This window comes from Bidens hawaiensis, unplaced genomic scaffold, assembly GCF_021521415.1.
Source record: "Bidens hawaiensis isolate Kalapana, Puna unplaced genomic scaffold, B.hawaiensis_p1.1 tig00005770_1, whole genome shotgun sequence".
NCBI lineage: Eukaryota > Viridiplantae > Streptophyta > Magnoliopsida > Asterales > Asteraceae > Bidens > Bidens hawaiensis.
Window position 1 is genome coordinate 291,233 of NW_027491378.1, and position 19,970 is coordinate 311,202.

General features: G+C 35.7%; 2 protein-coding genes across 2 annotated transcripts in view; both read left to right on the forward strand.

Annotated features, from left to right (window-relative positions):
- Positions 1-19,970, forward strand: part of LOC143630566 (ubiquitin-conjugating enzyme E2 2-like) — a 206,936-nt gene that overhangs the window by 77,190 nt on the left and 109,776 nt on the right. The window lies entirely within an intron of this gene.
- LOC143630559 (uncharacterized) lies at positions 9,727-12,655 on the forward strand. The gene is made up of 2 exons (XM_077099545.1): positions 9,727-10,732; positions 11,831-12,655. The coding sequence occupies exon 1, from the start codon at positions 9,733-9,735 to the stop codon at positions 10,672-10,674; it is 942 nt and encodes a 313-aa protein (XP_076955660.1). The 5' UTR covers positions 9,727-9,732; the 3' UTR covers positions 10,675-10,732; positions 11,831-12,655.

Here is a 19,970-nt window from a genome sequence, read left to right on the forward strand (position 1 = left end):
CATCCAAAATTGATAATTTAAGTTGGCTAATCTAAAGCAAATTATACCAGCACGACATACTAGACATGATTACTAGTATGCGATCTCTATATCTTTAGGTCCGAGTATGCAATTAGTTCTAACTATAAAATCTAATGTACTTTAAAGCATAACGATACGAGCCCAAGCCTGAACTAGAAAGTGATGATCAAACCTAATAAGTATATACTTTAAGCTTCATCAATGTTGCATGAATTAATATGACCAACACCAAGTTTAAACACAAATAACTCTCTCACCATTGCTTGGTTGCATATCACCAACACCGTTCACCAGACAAGGAAACTAACTGCACAGATTAAGATTATATACTAATTTTAAAGGACGGAGTATTTTGATTACAGTGTGAAAGAATTTTGTTAAAGAGAAACTAACCTGGCAAGCAATGTCAATCATGTTTTGGCTATCACTAGATGAATCTTCAATCAGATTATAAGGCTTCTTGTTTTCATGGTTAAAACTTGGTTTCGATCTCACTTGACCAGTCAATAAGCTCTTTTCATGAGAAGAACAGTTACCAGATTTAGATGGTAAACCCTTCTTACGCCTCCTGCTGAACGTATACTTCAGACACATGTTGTTATCAGTATTACAAGCTATTCCATCAGATTCCGTTGCAGCACTTTCATGTTTAGTTTGTTCCAATTTCACACCATCGTCAATGTGAAATAGAAGCACTTGACTTGAATGACGAAGACGTTTCATCCCAACACCTAACTTTTCTTTTTCTAATGCTTCTACGGAGGGTAGATGCGCTATTCTCATTATTCTCTGTCAATTTTGCATCATTTGTGCTAGATCTTTCTTTGAGATACAGATTCTCATGACCAAAGAGAGAAAGTTTGTGGTTTGATTGTGCATGTCCAACACTGTTTGGAAGTCTTTGAGTTATAACAGTTTGATCTTTGTACTTCTCAGTGTCAACAGGAATTATAGCACATTTTTCAGAATATTTTTCATCCACATTGATGATTAACTCGTTTTCTTCAGAATTACTATTTTCATCCACCAAATTCTTTTTAAGTGCTTGAATTCTGTGAGTACATACATCTCTATATGACTCGGGCTTTCTGTTTCCAATGATTATGGAATCTAACTTTGGACCTGATTTAATCTCTTTTGCTGGATTGCAACTTTTACTGCACTGCGAAGAGCATCTGAAGTGTTCGGTGACATCTGTATTTTCCTGATGCGTGTGCTTGTTTTCAGATGGCGCGTTTAACTGTAGCATGTGGCTGTTCTTCATTTCCTCCAATCGTTCACATGCATTCCTGATTTCTGATCTAAGATCAATTATCACTCCTTCTGTTGTATTAAGTAGGGCATCCAGCTCTTTGATTCTGTTTTGCTGACCCAGAGTTGTTGTTTCTGCTTCGGTTGCCTGAATCAAGGGCATTTCAGACAGTTTTGTGTCGGTAAATAAGTTCATATAAATTGCATAGTTATAGAAGATATAAGAATGACCATAAAACAAAGAGATGTATCAGTGCATAACAAATAAGTTTGAGCTACCTATCGCAAAGTAAGATATTTTCATCTTGATATGAACCCAAACTCAAGAAACTCCCCAAATTATGGTAGAAAGAGGAGCCATAATACGTTGAGGTTTCAATCTCAAAGTTATTCTGTCATGTTTCAGTATCAATCAATCTAAAAGCTTTTATAGTTTTAAACTTTCAGTGCTTTTAAATTGGAAAATAAATTGCGTCTTAGTCCCACAACGAGAACTGCGAATTATGAATATAACATTAACAGGGTTAAACGTAAATGTGATACAAGGGAAAGTGTGAAATAGAGGCATTATAGGACGAGTTCAAACAGAAGTAACCCATATTGTGCTCTTTCACAATATCAAACGAGTACAATAGATTCTACAACGGCCTCCATACAACTATTACAAAGCTCTTGATTTCTCTTGAACAATCATGGTAAATAAAACAGAAGTCAAATTCACAGAATATAGAGTTTTTGGCCTGCATATGACATCTGTAAGTCAATGAACGAATATCATCATCATCATCGTACTCGGTATATCCCACCAATAGCAAAGCTATGGTAGGGTCTGAGGAGGGTAAGATGTAGACAGCCTTACCTCTACCCCGTAGGAATAGAGAGGCTGCTTCCGGTGAGACCCCCGGCTCGATAGTAGTTTTGCATCAAGCCTTGGACATAAGGCAGGCACATAACACTCAACCATAGGGACACCGGCCGATTGGTGCATGTACCCTTGTCTTTCGGCTATCAACGCCACCACATGATGCCTGATTAACCTTCCGCCACTTTTAACGTTATTTTCACGAGATTAGTAAAATAACGTCAAAATTAGTGCAGTTTCACTTTTGCCCATTGAGGGTTCACACATATATACATTATATGCGCGCACCGCAAGTAGGGCGCAATCAATGAACGGATATCATCATCATCATCGTACTCAGTATATCCCGTCAATGAACGAATATCTGTCAACAAATTCATAAGAATGAATTAGTGAATCACACAAGTTCCTAATGCATCTCGGTGGTAGAAATCAGAACACTTGATAACAAAACAAACCTAGAGGCAATATGCATCTATATGAAGCAACTCCTGACCCTAATTTCAATATTTCATGCAAATACAATCACAGATGATTTCCAGATTCTGTTGCCTAATTGAAAGCAAATCAAAAACATCTAATTCACAACTATATTATAATCTGACTTCGGGGGTGTTTGGCTAAGCTTTTGAACATTGCTTGTATGCTTAAAGCAAAGCAAGTAAGCAATTTCCAAAACTTTTAAAATGAAGCTTTTCCAAATTGCTTATCGGTTTATTAAGCAATTTCCAAAAGCTTAGCCAAACACCTCCGAACAGAACTAACAATCTAACCTAATGCAAACAAACCAATACCTTGGCATCAATCATTTGTTTGAAACAAAGAAGCATTCGAATCGCCTCCTGTTTCGTGTTACACAGATCATGATGAATACGAATAACTTTACGCTCAGACTCCAATGCTCGAGCAGCTGCCTCTTTGGCTGTGTTGAGAATAATATCTGCGTAAACCTTCTTCAACGCCTCCATTTTCTGTTCGAAACAACAAAATCAAACCACTCAAATTATGTACAGATACATGTGTATAATAATAATAATAATAATAATAATAATGTATGTGTGCATTGAAAGAACAGTAACTGAAATATGAGATCGGCAGATTACTTCGGTTCGTCCAAGACAAGACAAGAGTATTGTGATCGTCTTATTTAACTGAATTTTGTCCTTTTTATTTATTACAGTATTATTTCTTTTTTTCACCAGAGTTTTGGTTTTCAACGGTATATGATGGAATTGCATTCAAATCCTTGTTCTATTAAGAAAAAGGTAAAAAAATATTTTACAAATTTAAAATGTATGATATTTTACCAACTTTTATGGAAATGCAAAAGACCTTTGTATAACAATTAAAGACAAATTAAAAGTGGGTTATGCTTGTTTTTGTTGGAAATTTTTGGAATAATAATAATTATTAGTATGTGTTAGTAATAAACTAATTTTTAACGAGTCCAAAGAGTAGACATGAATCTATATCGATACTCTAAAGTGTGTAGTTGAGAATATTGGAAAAAAGGGGAAATGAGTTTATCCCATATTGGTAGAACGCTTGAGAGCTGCCTTAGTATTTTTGCGTGATTGGACCGGGTAGTGTGACAAATGTCATCGAGTGGCAGCGCCACGTGTGTGAGCGTGACAAGTGTTGGTTGGTGTGGTGAGTCATCGCGCAATGTGTCAGCACCTGAACCCACGACCCTTGCATGCTTGACACCTCGTGAGACATGTGTCGTGTGTGTATGCCTCTTGTTGACAAGTGTCATGTGTGTATGTCATATGTTGGCACGTGTCCCGCTGACTCATCAAAAACTTTCTATATATAGTAAGTGGGAGCGGGAGAAGGAATACACAACCACCACAACACTAAAACCGAAAAACCCGATCAGTCACAACCTGACACCGAACACACAACAACCGAGTCACGCACCACAAATAGTTCAGTTTGTTTCCAACTTTCATGATCCCAAACTCTCGTTACAAATATAGTTCAGGTGCTAGGGTAATCCCGGCGGTACATACTGCTTCTGCTGTTGTACCCTGGGAAACAGACGGCTCGCGGAGGTAGCCCGAAATCTATTTTAAGGGACCTCTGTTTAACAGAAATCCTCAGTCACAACCGGGAACCACAGTTTGTTCAGTCTTACAGCTAGGAAGGTACGGATGACTTTGGGTGATCAAGATGGGTTGACCAAGAGAATGATTGTATAAGAAGGCACGACTCATAGGTGATACTAAGGTCGCGGTCCATGCGGTTCCGGTGCGTTTTCAAGAATTCGTTATTGAAGCACATGTCAAGGTCCTCGGTATGATCAAGATATGTATATGTGTTATATTTCATATTATCCTTGTTTAAATTTGTATACGGTATATGTAATACAATTTCCCAAATTGTATAAAGAGATTATTTATTTGTTTATTAATATTGTTTAACAAAATTGTTGTGACATTCGTGACAAAAGCGGTTACACATTAGCGTTCAAACATCGAATAAGCGATTATCCGCTTATTGCATAACAAACGAACGATTAATCAAACGGGTTTGGTTTTGACCCAGATATCCCGGGGGGCCATCTATAAGAGATCTACGTCTATTATAAGCCAACATATTGATATTAAGGCCTTAGAATGATAGCAAACCAGTTAAACGAAAACATGCTCGTTTAACTACCCGCTATAGATTTAAACGCGAAAGAGAGTTACAAAACAAACATTGTATCATCTGTTAAGCCGAAAAATATTTACAAAACACTTAGTGGAAATGTTTTAAGAGATCCGTGAAAATATTTTCGATTTTTACAAACAAATAATACGTTTTTCTAAATTTATACAAAAATGGCCGAAAAACACTCGTTTTCGCGCTGCTTGTCGCACCTGATAAATTTTTCGCGCCAAAAACCGAACTCAAAACAAATTTGGACTCGTCTTTTCACTTCCAGGCACACAAAACAAGGTATTAGAAACAAAAGAGGCCATGGGCCACTTTTTTCTTTCTTGCGGTCGCAAAAGGGGAACCCCCCCCCCCCCCACATGGTTTTCCTTTTTATATATACTATATAAAAGATAGTTTTAACATCTTTTTCCATTATTTTCTGGACCAAATAACCTGATCTTGCAATACCCATTCAAGAAACTTGGTAAGTTGATCATTTTATCAAATTTTTTGCTTAATTAATCATGCTTAATTCTATATAAACATAGTTTGATTACCCAAAATCATTCCTAACCATGCAAAAACCTTAAAAATGGTCCAAAAATATGTTTTGATCATACACATGATTAGGAACCAGAATCATACTCTTTTTTGGCCATAAAGACAGATTAAAGGGTTTAAACGACGTTTTTACGGTTCAAAAGTTCTGTTTAGAACCCTAACCGAAACCCTAACTTTCATGGCTGGTATCTTGATGATACATGCTTGGTTTTTGATATAGGACCTGTACTTATCTAATATAGAAGCACGAGAACCCGAAAATTGGATTAAGAGAGCGAAAACCGACGAAAACCGCAAAGGTAATGCTGAAATGTCCGATTACGGCCTGTTTAGGATTCGATTGTGATGTGCATATTTTTAGGTTATAAACTTTTTCAGGGACATCAGGAACTATATCATTGAGTCGCTGTTCAAATTTGGTAATTTTTCGACCATCCGAGAATATTTGGCGATTTTATTACCGAATTAGGGCGTTTATTTGGGAAAAAAAGTTAAAATTCTTGAAAAATTATGAAAATTTGTGGGGAACTCAGATTTGATATATTATGATCACATATAAAATTTGGGGTCATTTGGAAAACCCTAGGTATGTTTGGTGCATTTGCGTTTATTCGGATTTTCATAGCCGTTTTCGGCTCGAAAAGGTTTTTTGGCATGATTTTTAGATTTTGTAAATTTTCCAGATTGTTTTGTGAGGTATTCTGATCACTCAAGAATTTTCGCGGATTTTTCGGAATTCATTTGGTATAAACAGATGATTTTCGGGCTAAATATAGCATATAAAATAATTTTTTATAAATTTATATATCAGCAAATAATTCCATAAATATTCTTATAAAAATCTACATATTTTATTTGATAAGTTTCTAAATTTTCATGATCTAATGATTAATGGATAATTAATTGTGCTAATTTGAAGATTAAACAAGTTTAATTCTGACGAAAACCAGCAAGTTCGCGATTAACGAACTTGTTAGAATACCAGAATATCAAGAGTGATCAAAAAGCATATTTTCAAATTCATTATATAAAAACGAACTTTTTGTGAGAAATCCGGACAATTTGGCAAGATTGTGCGCGTTTTTCTCCAACTCAAACTGAATAAACGGAAACGAGCCCCGTAGCGAATTCAGACCCCTAATACGTGATCTTTTTTTATAACTTAATAATTTCATCAACGAACACGTTTACCCAAGTTTGCATTCCCATAAATGTTTTTCAAACGCCTAAACGAACAACTTGGCCCAGCTGGTGAAACGAGGAAACTGAGCCAAGTTCGATTTTAAACATTAGACATTGAACAACATCGCAATCTAAACCTACTGACACTTTCTGGGTGTAACAGCCACACCCAGACTGGCTATACAGCCCAGCTTAGTATAATGATTATAATAATATTAAAATATTAATATTATTATAATATTAACTACATGGACTAAGTAATAGCAAGGGAAACGGACCCCGAGCTGACCTCGCACTGAGTGCCTACAAAACCCTGAGTTTCATGACCCCTCTTTTCCAACTGTTTACGAACTTTTTGGAGTGAAAAGCATATTTATATACGTTCTCTATCTGAAAACGGTTCAAGATATAAATTATCTGAACGTTTACATACAAAAAGTCCTTACACACATAATGATTGATTACGTGCGAATAAATGGCGAATAGTATTCTTGAATGACAAATTAAGTGGATATGGTACGAATACCGAAACATAACGAAATTACACGTAACGATACGTTTATATAAACACGTTGTGCACTGTTAAACATGACAAGCTGGGTGAATAATGTGATCTGTAAAGGCCATGGGTGAATAACGTGGTCTGTAACGGCCATGGGTGAACAACGTGGTCTGTAACGGCCATGGGGATAACGTAGGCAGTGGAGGCCACGAGGATATTGTGGGCGGAAGGGGGGCCACAGTGTTTGGTGATACGTGATAAATACTATATATGTGCATATATATATATATACATGCTATGTGAATAGGTGTAGGAAATACTAATTATGTGTGTATACATTGTGTAATGTTTGATTTTACGCGGAACCGTTGTGGGTGGAAGGGGGGCCACAATGGTTGATTAAACATGGAAAACGGAAACACGCAATACGAACAAACAATCACGATTTTTTCGTAATTTTGAATTTATATGTGCGCGTACATGCAAACTACGACTGTGTGGTGCGCAGAACTGATTTCGTTAAAACTTATGAAACTCACCAACTATTCATAGTTGACCTTTTCTTTAAACATGCTTTTTAGGTAATCAGAAAGGTGGAGTAAATTGATTATGTGTTACTTGTTGGATTGTGATCGATGCTGTGAGCATTTGAGTTAAAAGTAAAGTAGTTGAAAAGCTAGTTTTGATTGTATCACCTAGTTTGTAAAAGACGTTAGAACGATGTAATATATTGTAAATTAGTTAGTAATGTTTCTTTATGAACAATGTATTTGATACCAGTTGTATCTGTTGCATTTCCATTTTACGCTTCCGCAAATCGCTTAACGGGGTGTGACAATTGTGACCCATGTCCTACAATTTTTAAGATATTTTTAATGATACATATATGTGTTAAATAATTTTCATATTTCGAAACTATTGATGCTGTAAAATCCTAGACTCGAGTGGGCCATAGGACATTACTTGACGTCACGTTCTTGATATGATTCTGATAGAGTTTAGGGTTCTATGATTGAGGAGTAAACGTGAGGGAATGTTCTTGTTGTAATGCTTGTATTGTATTGAATGTGTCTCTCCACTTCTCTTTGTCTTCTATACAATATTGCAAAAGTCACTGGGTGAACCTTAGACGACTGACTGGAGAATTAGGTGTACTCGGACATGATAAACTATATAATTTTTGGATGTTTTATATATATATATGTGTGTGTGTCAAATATCATAATATGGGCTACCTCATCAGATGCAAAAATTGATAACCTTTCTATGTAAGAAAATCTTCAAAATATTTGAACTTGGAGGCCTATTTCTTAAAAAGAAAACGACTAATGAAAAAATAGACGCATTTAAATGAAGTTCACGTACCTAATGATAAGTTTCACATTCTTTGGGACATCATGACGAAACAAATAAAAGTTAATTACATTTGTTGACTAGATTTAACTTGGTTGCTGTAATTAGTTATGCAAGATAATCAGTTTGGAAAATTTATATATTTCTGAAAACCTTTTTATCAATTCTTGTTTTTGTTTTTGTTTTTTACTATTCTGCTATGGTTTATGTTCAATGTTGAAATTATTCATAATTTATGTCATTTCTAATTCAAAGTTACTTATTTTGTTTTGAGGTCTTAATAAAGAAGGTTGAAGGATGATTACTGTTTCAAAGGAAAGTGTGTGCTATCATTGCTCATTTCATGGATCTAAAAGGGCTGGACACAATTCTCTCCAAATATTTATAGCACAACTCTATGCTTATCAAAACATACAAAAAATACAGAACACGAAGATCGTCTTCTTCATTATCTGATTCTATCAAGCATTCGACTCAGAATCATTTGTGTTACTTCTTCTTGTTCTCAATCTGTAATAGCTAGGATTCAATGTACTACTAGCTAGTTTGATTGATTCAGTTCTGTAACCCACGATTCTGGTTATTCAAGCTTTCAACCTTTTTATTTGATTATAAAATCAAGAATTTTTACATGGTATCAGAGCTTAGGCTTTATATTGTGATTAATTCCTTGATTCAACCTCTCAATCGAATCACTGAACCGTTGTTCGTCAGCTCTGATTTAGGGTTCTTTGTGATTAACCGGCATACTGACCTGGTAATCCCACCCAAATCTGAAGTAGGTTCCTCTCTGATCTCATCTATAGCAACAAATCAAAGAAACCCTAATTTTTAGGGATATTGGGATTCGCTAATAGCAACAGAAGATCTGGGGTTTTTTTTTAGTTTGAAAGTTGGACCTGGAAATCAATCACCCACCAATAGTCCACCAATAGTTGCTGGGTTTTTATTTTATATCTTGGGATTAATCTCAGTGGATATGAATTCAACCAAGAAATGGTGTTGCCACTACACTTGGTATATTATTAATCGAGAAAAGAAAAGAAAAAAAACAAAGGAGGTGCTCAAATTTACTTACACTTGATATCTTTTTTGGGATTTAATCACCCAAATTAGTATCAAGTGTCATTTTTGTATCCCCGATCAATGGATACAAAATTCACTGGTAAAATCCCACTGTAAGTGTTCTTTTAAATATCTTATTTTATTTGTGTGCTTTTAGGTTAAAGATCCTATTAATTCTAAATTTTTGGATCATAATTACCTTTTGCTCCGCTGCTCCATTTTTTTAGAAGTTCTAATTTTGTTAGGCTATATTTGTCTTATCTACTTGTGTGCTTATATGTTATTTGCTTCTATGAGTAGTTCAGACAAACAAATTAGTAACTATAATCTGATGAGTAACTTAGATTTTGGAGACCCCCTTTATCTTCATGCTTCAAACACCAATAATTTGACCATTGTTAATAATAAGCTAAAAGGGACAGAAAATTATAGTGTGTGGGCCAACTCTATGGAACTATCTTTAAATGTAAAAAACAAAATCGGGTTTATTGACAAAACATGTAACATGCCCACCACAAATGAGCACCTTGGTAAACAGTGGGATAGATGCAATGCGGTTGTGTTGTCTTGGATTTTAAACTCTATATCTGAAGAACTATTTAAGGGTCAAGTTTTCTCTAAAATTGCTTCAGTTGTTTGGGAGGAACTAAAAGAAACCTATTCAAAAGTTGACGGGTCTATCATGTTTAACCTTCATCAAAAAATTTCTATGTTTAAACAAGATGGTTGTCCTATTTCTGAATATTATCATAAACTTACATCTATGTGGAGACAGTTTGACTCACTTTCTGAATTGCCTTCATGTACATGTAATGTTGCTAATGAAACCAACAAGTTTAATCAAAATATGATATTAATGCAATTTCTAATGGGATTAGACGATGTTTATCAACCTATGAGAACCTCTATTTTGACTAAGGATCCTTTACCTACGGTAAAGGGTGCCTTCGCCATTATATCTAGTGAGGAATCTCATAGGAAAATAACATCATCTAATAAATCTCAACCTACTTCATTTGCATCTAAAACTTCTAACTATAAAAAACCTAGAAGTCCCCTAAAGTGCACCCATAGTAACAAAAATGGTCACGTTGTTGAAAAGTGTTATGAACTGGTTGGATATCCAACAAATTATAAATCTAAATTGAAAAACACAACAAGCAACAACGTTGTGTCCGAAACAAAGAAAGTCGATGAAGTCTCATGCCAGTTGACTCCTGAGCAATATTCGTAACTCATGACCATGCTAAATGGATCGGCAACTTCAGATCAAAATACTTCACATATGGCAGGTAACTTTCAGTCTGCTTGTTCTACCCCTTTTTTCACTTGTGCTTTTTCAGATAAAGAGGGAAATTGTAGGGGTTGGGTAATAGATTCAGGTGCTAACCAACATATGGTATTGTCTAGCAAAAACATGTTTGACTTGGTCGATGTGTCAAGCTATAACATGATTGTTAGTCACCCGAATGGGACTGATGCAAAAATAACATCAATTGGGAAACTTAATATTGGAAAAAATGTTATTCTTGTTGACGTCTTAGTGGTTCCAGAGTATTGTTCAACCTTATGTCTGTCCACAAACTTGCAAAAGACAACAAACTTGGTTGCTGGTTTAATGAATTTGAATGTTTAATTCAGGACCTAAATTGCATGACGACACTTCTGACTAGTAAACACACCTAAATTGCATGACCTAAATTGCATAATACAAGCCATGTGTATTACTTTGGGGAAGTCCCATAAGGTGTGTTCGTTTGTGACAATGTTGTTGGGCCTATTAAGGATAACTTGAAATTATGGCATTCTAGGCTTGGTCATCCCTCACATCAAGTTTTATTCGTTTTAAAAACGGACCTTAATCTTAAAACTCATGAATTAAATGGTCCTTGTGAAATATGCCATCGGGCAAAACAAACTAGAAACCCCTTTCCTCTAAGTGAACATAAAACCCAAACAGTAGGTGAAATTGTTCACCTCGACTTATGGGGACCTTTTAAAATAACAAGTAAAGATGGCTTTAGATTTTTCTTAACAGTGGTGGATGATTATTCTAGAGCCATGTGGGTATACCTTCTCAAGTCAAAAGATGAAGTTTTTCAAAACATCATTAACTTTCTAATGTTAATTAAAACTCAATTTGACAAACATGTCAAATGTTTTAGAAGCGACAATGGAACTGAATTTGTTAATAATATTTTTGAAACGTATCTCAAAACTAATGGCATTCTTCATCAAACGACTTGTGTGCATACCCCACAACAAAACGGGATAGTAGAGAGAAAGCACTGACACCTTTTAAATATTGCTAGATCTCTACTATTTCAAAGCGGTATTCCCTTATACATGTGGTCAAAGTGTATTCTAACGGCTACCTACTTGATCAACAGGACTCCATCTTCCGTGTTAAATGGAAAGTCCCCTTATGAGTTGCTAATAAATAAAAAATCCTCTCTGTTACATCTTAGATCATTCGGTTGTTTATGTTTTGCAACAAATCTAAACCCAAAAACTACATTTGACAGTAGAGCCTCAAAATGTGTTTTGATTGGATATTCTTTTGATAAAAAAGGCTACAAACTGTATTCTTTAGATGACAAAACTGCGTTTTATTCACGTGATGTAAAATTCTATGAAAATTGTTTTCCCTTAAAAGATAAAATAGAAACTTTACCTAAAGAAAATGGGGGTAAATCACTTGAATTCTTTTGACTTCTATTATGAACCGAATGAATTTGAGATCCAAAGGCCCGATGATGAGGGGAGGGAATCTAACGAATTCCACCAAAACTTGGATTGTTCGAGTGAGAATGAGTCTAATCAAAAGAACAATTCTAGGAACCAACAAAGGTCAGCCAATAATGAGTTTGGCAGCAGCCCAATGGTTGTTACCCTAGATATTGATGCAGACCCGTTGGATGCCAATGTTCATATTGACAACAATCATCCCACTCAGCCACCAGTTGAGGATGAAATTCTTAATGAGGAGATAGCTAATGCTAACTTCCCTGAGGGCACTTCCATCGACCCTAATAAAGGCACTCGTAAGTCAAGTAGAGTTAGCAATGCTCCAAAAAGATACACTGACTTTGTGCTTGACGGGAAAGTTAAATATGGGATAGAAAAATTTGTTAATTACTCTAATGTATCATATAACCATAAATGCTTTGTTTCCCTTCTTGACAAAAGCATCGAACCCAAAACTTATTCCGAAGCATCTAAGACATTAATTGGGTAAATTCTATGAATCAAGAAATGGAAGCCTTAAAGAGAAATAAAACTTGGATCATCACTGACTTACCTCCTAATAGAAAAACAATAGGGTGTAAATGGATTTATAAAATAAAATATAAGTCTAATGGGAAAATTGAGAGATATAAGGCTCGGCTGGTTGCTAAAGGGTACAATCAACGTGAGGGTCTTGACTTTCATGAAACGTTTTCTCCCGTTGTTAAAATGGTAACTATACGTTACTTACTTTCTATGTCTATTCAAAACAATTGGAATGTTTTCCAACTTGATGTTAATAATTCTTTCCTCTTTGGGGAGCTAGATGAAGACGTCTACATGAGCATACCCGAAGGATATGGCAATGGTTCAGATGTCACATTTGGCAAAGTGTGCAAGTTGGTAAAGTCCTTATATAGACTAAAACAAGCCCCAAGAAAGTGGAACGAAAAACTTACCTCAACTTTATTGAACATTGGTTTTATACAAAGTAAAAACGATCCATCCTTATTTATGAAAAACACTGAAAAAACCTCTGTCTTCTTACTTGTCTATGTAGATGACATAATTATAGCCGGTAACAATGATTTAGAATAATCAAAGTTAAACAAGAACTAAGTCAGTGTTTTCAAATTAAGGACTTGGGAAAACTAAAATACTTTCTTGGGATTGAGGTTTATGAAAAAGAGAATGAAATGTACCTATCTCAACGCAAGTATTGTCTTGACCTAATTCATGAATTTGGTCTTCTTGCAAGTAAACCCGTTGGGAATCCCCTAGAACAAAATGTTGCTCTACATGACAGTACCAATGCGAAAAAAACGATTTTGAGTTAAAAAAACATTACTCAATATCAAATTCTGGTCGGAAAATTAATTTATTTAACCCTTACTAGACCAGACATCTCCTACACTGTGCAATGTCTAAGTCAATTCATGCACAAATCCATAAATTCTCACTTACAAGTTGCATTGAGGCTTCTTAGATACCTAAAAGGATCTCCTGGAAAAGGGTTAAGTTTTAAAAAGTCATCAAATCTTTTGTCTAAAAGCCTACTCTGACTCGGACTGGGGAAAATTCTTGGTTACTCGAAGATCTGTTACAAGCTATTGTCTATATCTTGGAGACAATCTAATTTCTTGGAAAAGCAAGAAACAACAAACCGTCTCCAAATCATCTGCCGAGGCAGAATACCGTGCTATGAATACAACCGGTGGAGAAGTAATTTGGGTCTTAAAGCTCCTAGAAGACTTAAAGATCAGTTACACTCTCCCTATCCCAATACATTGTGATAACAACACTGCGATTCTGATTTCCGCTAACCCGGTTTTCCATGAACGCATTAAACACTTTGAAATCGACCTTTTCACCATAAGAGAAAAGGTTATGGCAGGAGTTTTCAAAATTAAAAAAATTGACACCACCGAACAACCTGCTGATATATTTACCAAAGGTCTTGGTAAAGAAAAACATAACTTCTTGTGTGATAAACTGGGATTAAAAGATTATTTTGGGAATTGAACTGAGGGGGGATGTTGAAATTATTCATAATTTATGTCATTTCTAATTCCCAGTTACTTATTTTGTTTTGAGGTCTTAATAAAGAAGGTTGAAGGATGATTACTGTTTCAAAGGAAAGTGTATGCTGTCATTGCTCATTTCATGGATCTAAAAGGCTTGGACATATGCTGAACACAATTCTCTCCAAATATTTATAGCACAACTCTATGCTTATCAAAACATACAAAAAATACAGAACACGAAGATCGTCTTCTTCATTATCTGATTCTATCAAGCATTCGACTCAAAATCATTCATGTTACTTCTTCTTTTTCTCAATCTGTAATAGATAGGATTCATTGTACTACTAGCTAGTTTGATTGATTCAGTTTTGTAACCCACGATTCTGGTTATTCAAGCTTTCAACCTGTTTATTTGATTATAAAATCAAGAATTTTTACATTCTATTTTTTGTAATTAGATACCCAAAGCTCACGAAGACCAGCAAAACTCGAAGTCACCAAACTGATTATTGATGTAGACCCCTAAAAGTCATTATATGACCGAGTCTTTTTGTGCTCTATAAAGAGGTGTTAATGGGTCGTGTTTGCTGGTTGACGGGTCAAACTTAACACAATCACGGAAATTTGACATGATATAAGCACGAAAAAGACCTGTCAACCTTATAAATATTCAATTTTATTTATTTATTTCTTTTTGCATAAGAACAAATTTAGAACAATATGTCAAATTAATGTATATCAAATATTTACATTTAAACTATAAACCTTAATGCTTATTTTGCTTTTATTGTTTAAACTTTGGGATAAAATTAACACATCAAACATATTTTTTTAAATTTGTAAAATAAATGGGTTAAATGGATCCACTGGCCATGTAAACCCGAACACGACCTATTTAGCTAAATGTGTTTGCATGTTTAACTCAAACCCATTTAGACAAAGCCCAAATACAAAACTCACACCCCTAATCTCATCCTACAAACTAATAGTTGAGCTTGATAATATCTAAAAAGGATTCATTTACAAAAAAGGCAAAAAAGAAATAATACAATAACTACCATAAGGGTAAGTTCTATATATAAAAGTTATATAGAAGCCAAATACACATAATAACTGCCATAAACATAAGAGCAAGTTGTTGGTATTCCTGTATTAGAACCGAAAACAATAAAATAGAAACAATAAATGATAACGGTGAACCGGGCTTGTGTTTGACACAATTCCCTTAAACAGATTCGCAGTCTGTTCCCAAGGTACTCCGGTTCGAAGCAGTAGCGGACTGCCGGACTTGATCACTTGTCTGAAACGAAACCGTAATGATGTTGCAGCAGAGAGGAAGAGAGAGTTTGTGTGTTTTTCCATGTATTTGGATGAAGCATTTGAAATGGTTTTATAGCCAAAAAGTCATAACATAAATCAAACCTCATAATGATCATTAAAGTGTAATAAAACAGAATAATGATCATTAGTGAGACTTTTGAAACCGAAATTAATAATAATAATAATAATAATCGTCATTAAGAGAATAATTATCATTAAATCGTTTGACCAACTTCAGTTATGAAATTCTCAAAAACAAATGCAAAACCGGAAACCCAATTTTGCACCTCCCCCCCCCCCCCCTTGCGTGCGGGTAGGAGTTGTAGTAAAACACATCATAAATTTTCAAATGAGTAGTGAAGATTGCATCTTATAAACTACTTCTCATTTTGTTCCACATCCAATGTGGGATAAGGTTTTACAACTTTAACTTTTGAGACATTTATTCACACATACTTCTATTTAATTTTCCAACAATCCTCCACATAAATGGAGGTTGAAACAACATTATTCCAATTAGATTTCAGCTGTTGAATCTTGCATACAATAGGTAGATATTACTCTTTGAACCTTTGCTTATGAAGCGCGCTTAGCCCACTGACTCTGAGTAGATAGCGATGTCTTTGAACTCATCTGTCGTTTGTGTAGACGACAATACACTTCACACAAGACTCTCCCTGACAAAGTCAAGTCCTCATAGTTATGTTCGTTATGGTCATGAACATGAGCCTGGTTCTATGAGAGCCATTAACTCATTAAGTATTGTGCCCCAACAACACCCTTCGAAGCGACCCCACTTCTCTCTCACATAGGTGACTCATCATGTATGGTTACCTTAGTCGGATCATTAAAAGCCATAGGCTTAGCATCACACTTGTCACTTTTAGGAAAGGACTAGGAAATTTACCAACCATGTAGTAAACTACCTTTTAAATACGTAGGGTTATTCCCCCCACAGTGACCTCATTAATTCATACAATTAGGTTTTCCTATTGAACTCAATTCTCGGGATCTCCAATCTGTTGAGTTAGGTTTCCTTTGTATGAACCTTTAATTTTTTTAAGGGCTTTAGTCCCATTCCCATGGACGACTTCTAAACTAACTCTCTACTTAGGCCTTTTGTTAACGGATCCGCAATATTATCATTTGACTTCACGTAGTCAACAGTGATAATTCCAGTAGAGATTAGTTGTCGTACCGTATTATGTCTACGTCTAATATGTATGTTCTTACCATTATACATTGTGCTATGAGCTTTGCCAATTGCCGATTGGCTATCACAATGTATACAAATGGCCGATGCCGGCTTAGGCCATCTTGGTATATCCTCGACAAAATGACGTAACCATTCTGCCTCCTCGCCCGCTTTATCTAGGGCAATGAATTCTGATTCCATCGTGGATCTAGTAACCGTTTGTTTAGACGATTTCCACGATATAGCATCACCTCCAAGTGTGAATACATACCCACTTGTTGCTCTGGAATCATTCGTGTCAGATATCCAATTTGCATCACAATGTCCTTAGATAACTGTCGGATATATGTTATAATGCAACCCGTATTCCCGAGTGCATCTTAGGTACCGAAGCAACCTAATCACACAGTTCCAATGAATTGAACTTGGGTTGCTCGTGTATCTAGTTAGCTTGCTTACATCATATTCTAAGTTTGGTCTAGTACAAGTCATAAGATACATCAAGCTGCCGGTAATTCTTGAGTATTCCAACTTGTTAACGGGTTCACCTCTATTCTTAGCTAGATGTTGACTCGCATCAATGGGAGTTCTAGCTACATTAGAGTCATTAGCATTAAACTTCTCAAGAATTTTGTTCACGTAATGGGCTTGACTTAAAACAAGTCCACTTTGGGTTCGTGTGATTTTAACTCCCAAAATCACATCCGCAAAACCCTTGTCTTTCATGTCAAATCTTGCCTTTAGCATGTTCTTTGTGGACGTTATGATTTAGTCATCACTTCCAGCAATGAGCATATCATCTACGTATAGATACAGAATGACATATCCATCTGATGTGTCCTTCACATATACACATTTGTCACATTCATCGATTTTGAACCTGTCACCAAGCATGGCATGATCAAACTTTTGATGCCATTGTTTTTGGAGCTTGTTTCAATCCATACAAGGATTTTACAAGTTTGTAAACTTTCTTTTCTTGCCCAACGGATATGAAACCTTCAGGTAAATCTCTTCCTCCAGATTTCCATTCAAGAAAGCTGTTTTCACATCCATTTGGTGAACTTCTAGATTTCTAATGGCGACAATGGCAAGCACCAACCTGATGGAGGTTATTCGCGTAATTGGCAAATACGTACAAAGTAATCTAAACCTTCTCGTTGTTTATATCCTTTGATCACCAACCTTGCCTTATACTTATCGATGGTGCCATCTGGTTTCATCTTCTTCTTGAAGATCCATCGATATCCTTGAGGAAGATCCACTAGTTCCCAAGTATAATTTTGTAAGATAGAATCTATCTCACCTTTGATGGCTATGATACTTAGTAATTATCATAAAATCATAATAAATGTCACAATGATCATTAAAGTGTAATAAAACAGAATAGTGATCATTAGTGCAACATTTGAAATCATAACAAACATCATAATGATACTTAGTAATTATCATAAAAATCATAACAAACGTCATAATGATCATTAAAGTGTAATAAAACAGAATAATGATCATTAGTGCAACATTTGAAACTGAAATTGATGATAATAATTACTATTAAGTTTGTTGGTACGTTTGAGGTTCCTCTTCTACCATGTAGGTAAGGAAGTTAGAGTCGAAGGCTTTTTCAGTCCTTTGCATTTTACTCTTTCTAATTTCAACTTCCTCTATTTCAGACTGTTCTCGAGGTTCATCTCTTGCACCCTCGTTTTATAGAACAATTTCCTCAACCGGTCTAAAAACAACTTGGTTTTTCTTTACCCAAGCATGGAACATATTTTAAACCATGATGTATCCTTTGATTCTAGTATGGTGCCTTTGTTTATTCCAGGGTTCTTGGAATTATGCACAAGAAAACGAAATGCACCACCAGGACGAGTGTATTCTGTAAGTATACAATCCACTTTTTTGAGTCCTATTAATAGTCGGTTCGGTGGTGTTACTACTAACTTGGCTAGGCACCCCCATACTCGCAAGTATTTATATGATGGTTTATTTCCCGTCCCTAATTCGTATGGAGTTACATCTTTTTTCTTATTTGGGTATCATGTTTAAGACATAATTCGCCGATAAGATTGCTCCCCCCACATGTCTCGGCTTCTACCAGAACTTATCATCATGGCATTTATCATTTATTTTAAAGTGCGGTTTTTGCGTTCCGTAAGGAGGCGTGAGTTCATGTATGATTCAATCTCTTTCACACAAATCAACAAAAGGTGAAACATATTCACCTCCTCGGTCACTCCTTACTCTTTTGATTTTCCAATTTAGTTGATTCTCAACTTCTGCTTTAAACAAGATAAACTTATCAATAGCCTCATCCTTACTCTTAAGTAAGTACACATAGCAATACCTTGTACTATCATCAATAAACATGAAGAAGTACTTACTCCCTACACGAGTAGGAATGATCACACACATAAGTGTGGATCATCTCAAGGGGTTCAATGAATCGTTCAATCTTTTTGAATGACGATCTTGTTTGTTTTGCTTCGACACAAGTTAACTTTGGTGACCATAATCGAGAGGTTATCAACCTCACGAACCATATTTACTTGTCGAGCATTTTCATTCTTTGGAAGCTTACTCTCATTGGCCCTATGGCCTTGCTTTCCACATTTAGGACCAAGGTTGGAGCCTTTCCCATTTTAAAGTCCAAGAACTTAGCCACCGCGAACTTTTTAGCACCGACATCTTCTGTTTTGTATTTGCAGTCCAAAGACTCTCATAATTCTTTCGCAGTCTTGGCCTTGCATTACACATTGTACATGCATCCACCATACCATTCAAAACATAATTCCGGCACAAGAAATCCGAATGATTCCAAGCCTGAACCGCGGTCACCGAATGAGCATCCATTTCCCTTTTATCAACATGGGGAACGGTTTCAGTCAAGAACCTCGCTAGGTTCAACGTGGTCTAATAAAAGAATACCTTTTGCTGCCACTTTTTAAAATTCACACCGGTGAATTTTTCCGGTTTCTCAGCATGAGATGTAACTGCATTAAGCAGTGGTGCAACCAAACTGGTTGTGATAGCAACAACAGAAGCAACGATCATGGCTGTCTGAAACGAAATTGATCATGCCTAGGATTCCATTCTGTCTGTCTGTCTGAAACGAAAGACACATGAACAATTAGTAATCTATTTATGTTTGTTGGTATTCCTGTATTAGAACCGAAAACAATAAAATAGAAACAATAAATGATAACGGTGAACCGGGCTTGTGTTTAACACAATTCCTTTAAACAGATTCGCGGTCTGTTC

Coding starts and splice junctions, on each gene's coding strand:
- LOC143630559 (XM_077099545.1), top strand. CDS start 9,733: ATGAGTAGTTCAGACAAACAAATTAGTAACTATAATCTGATGAGTAAC.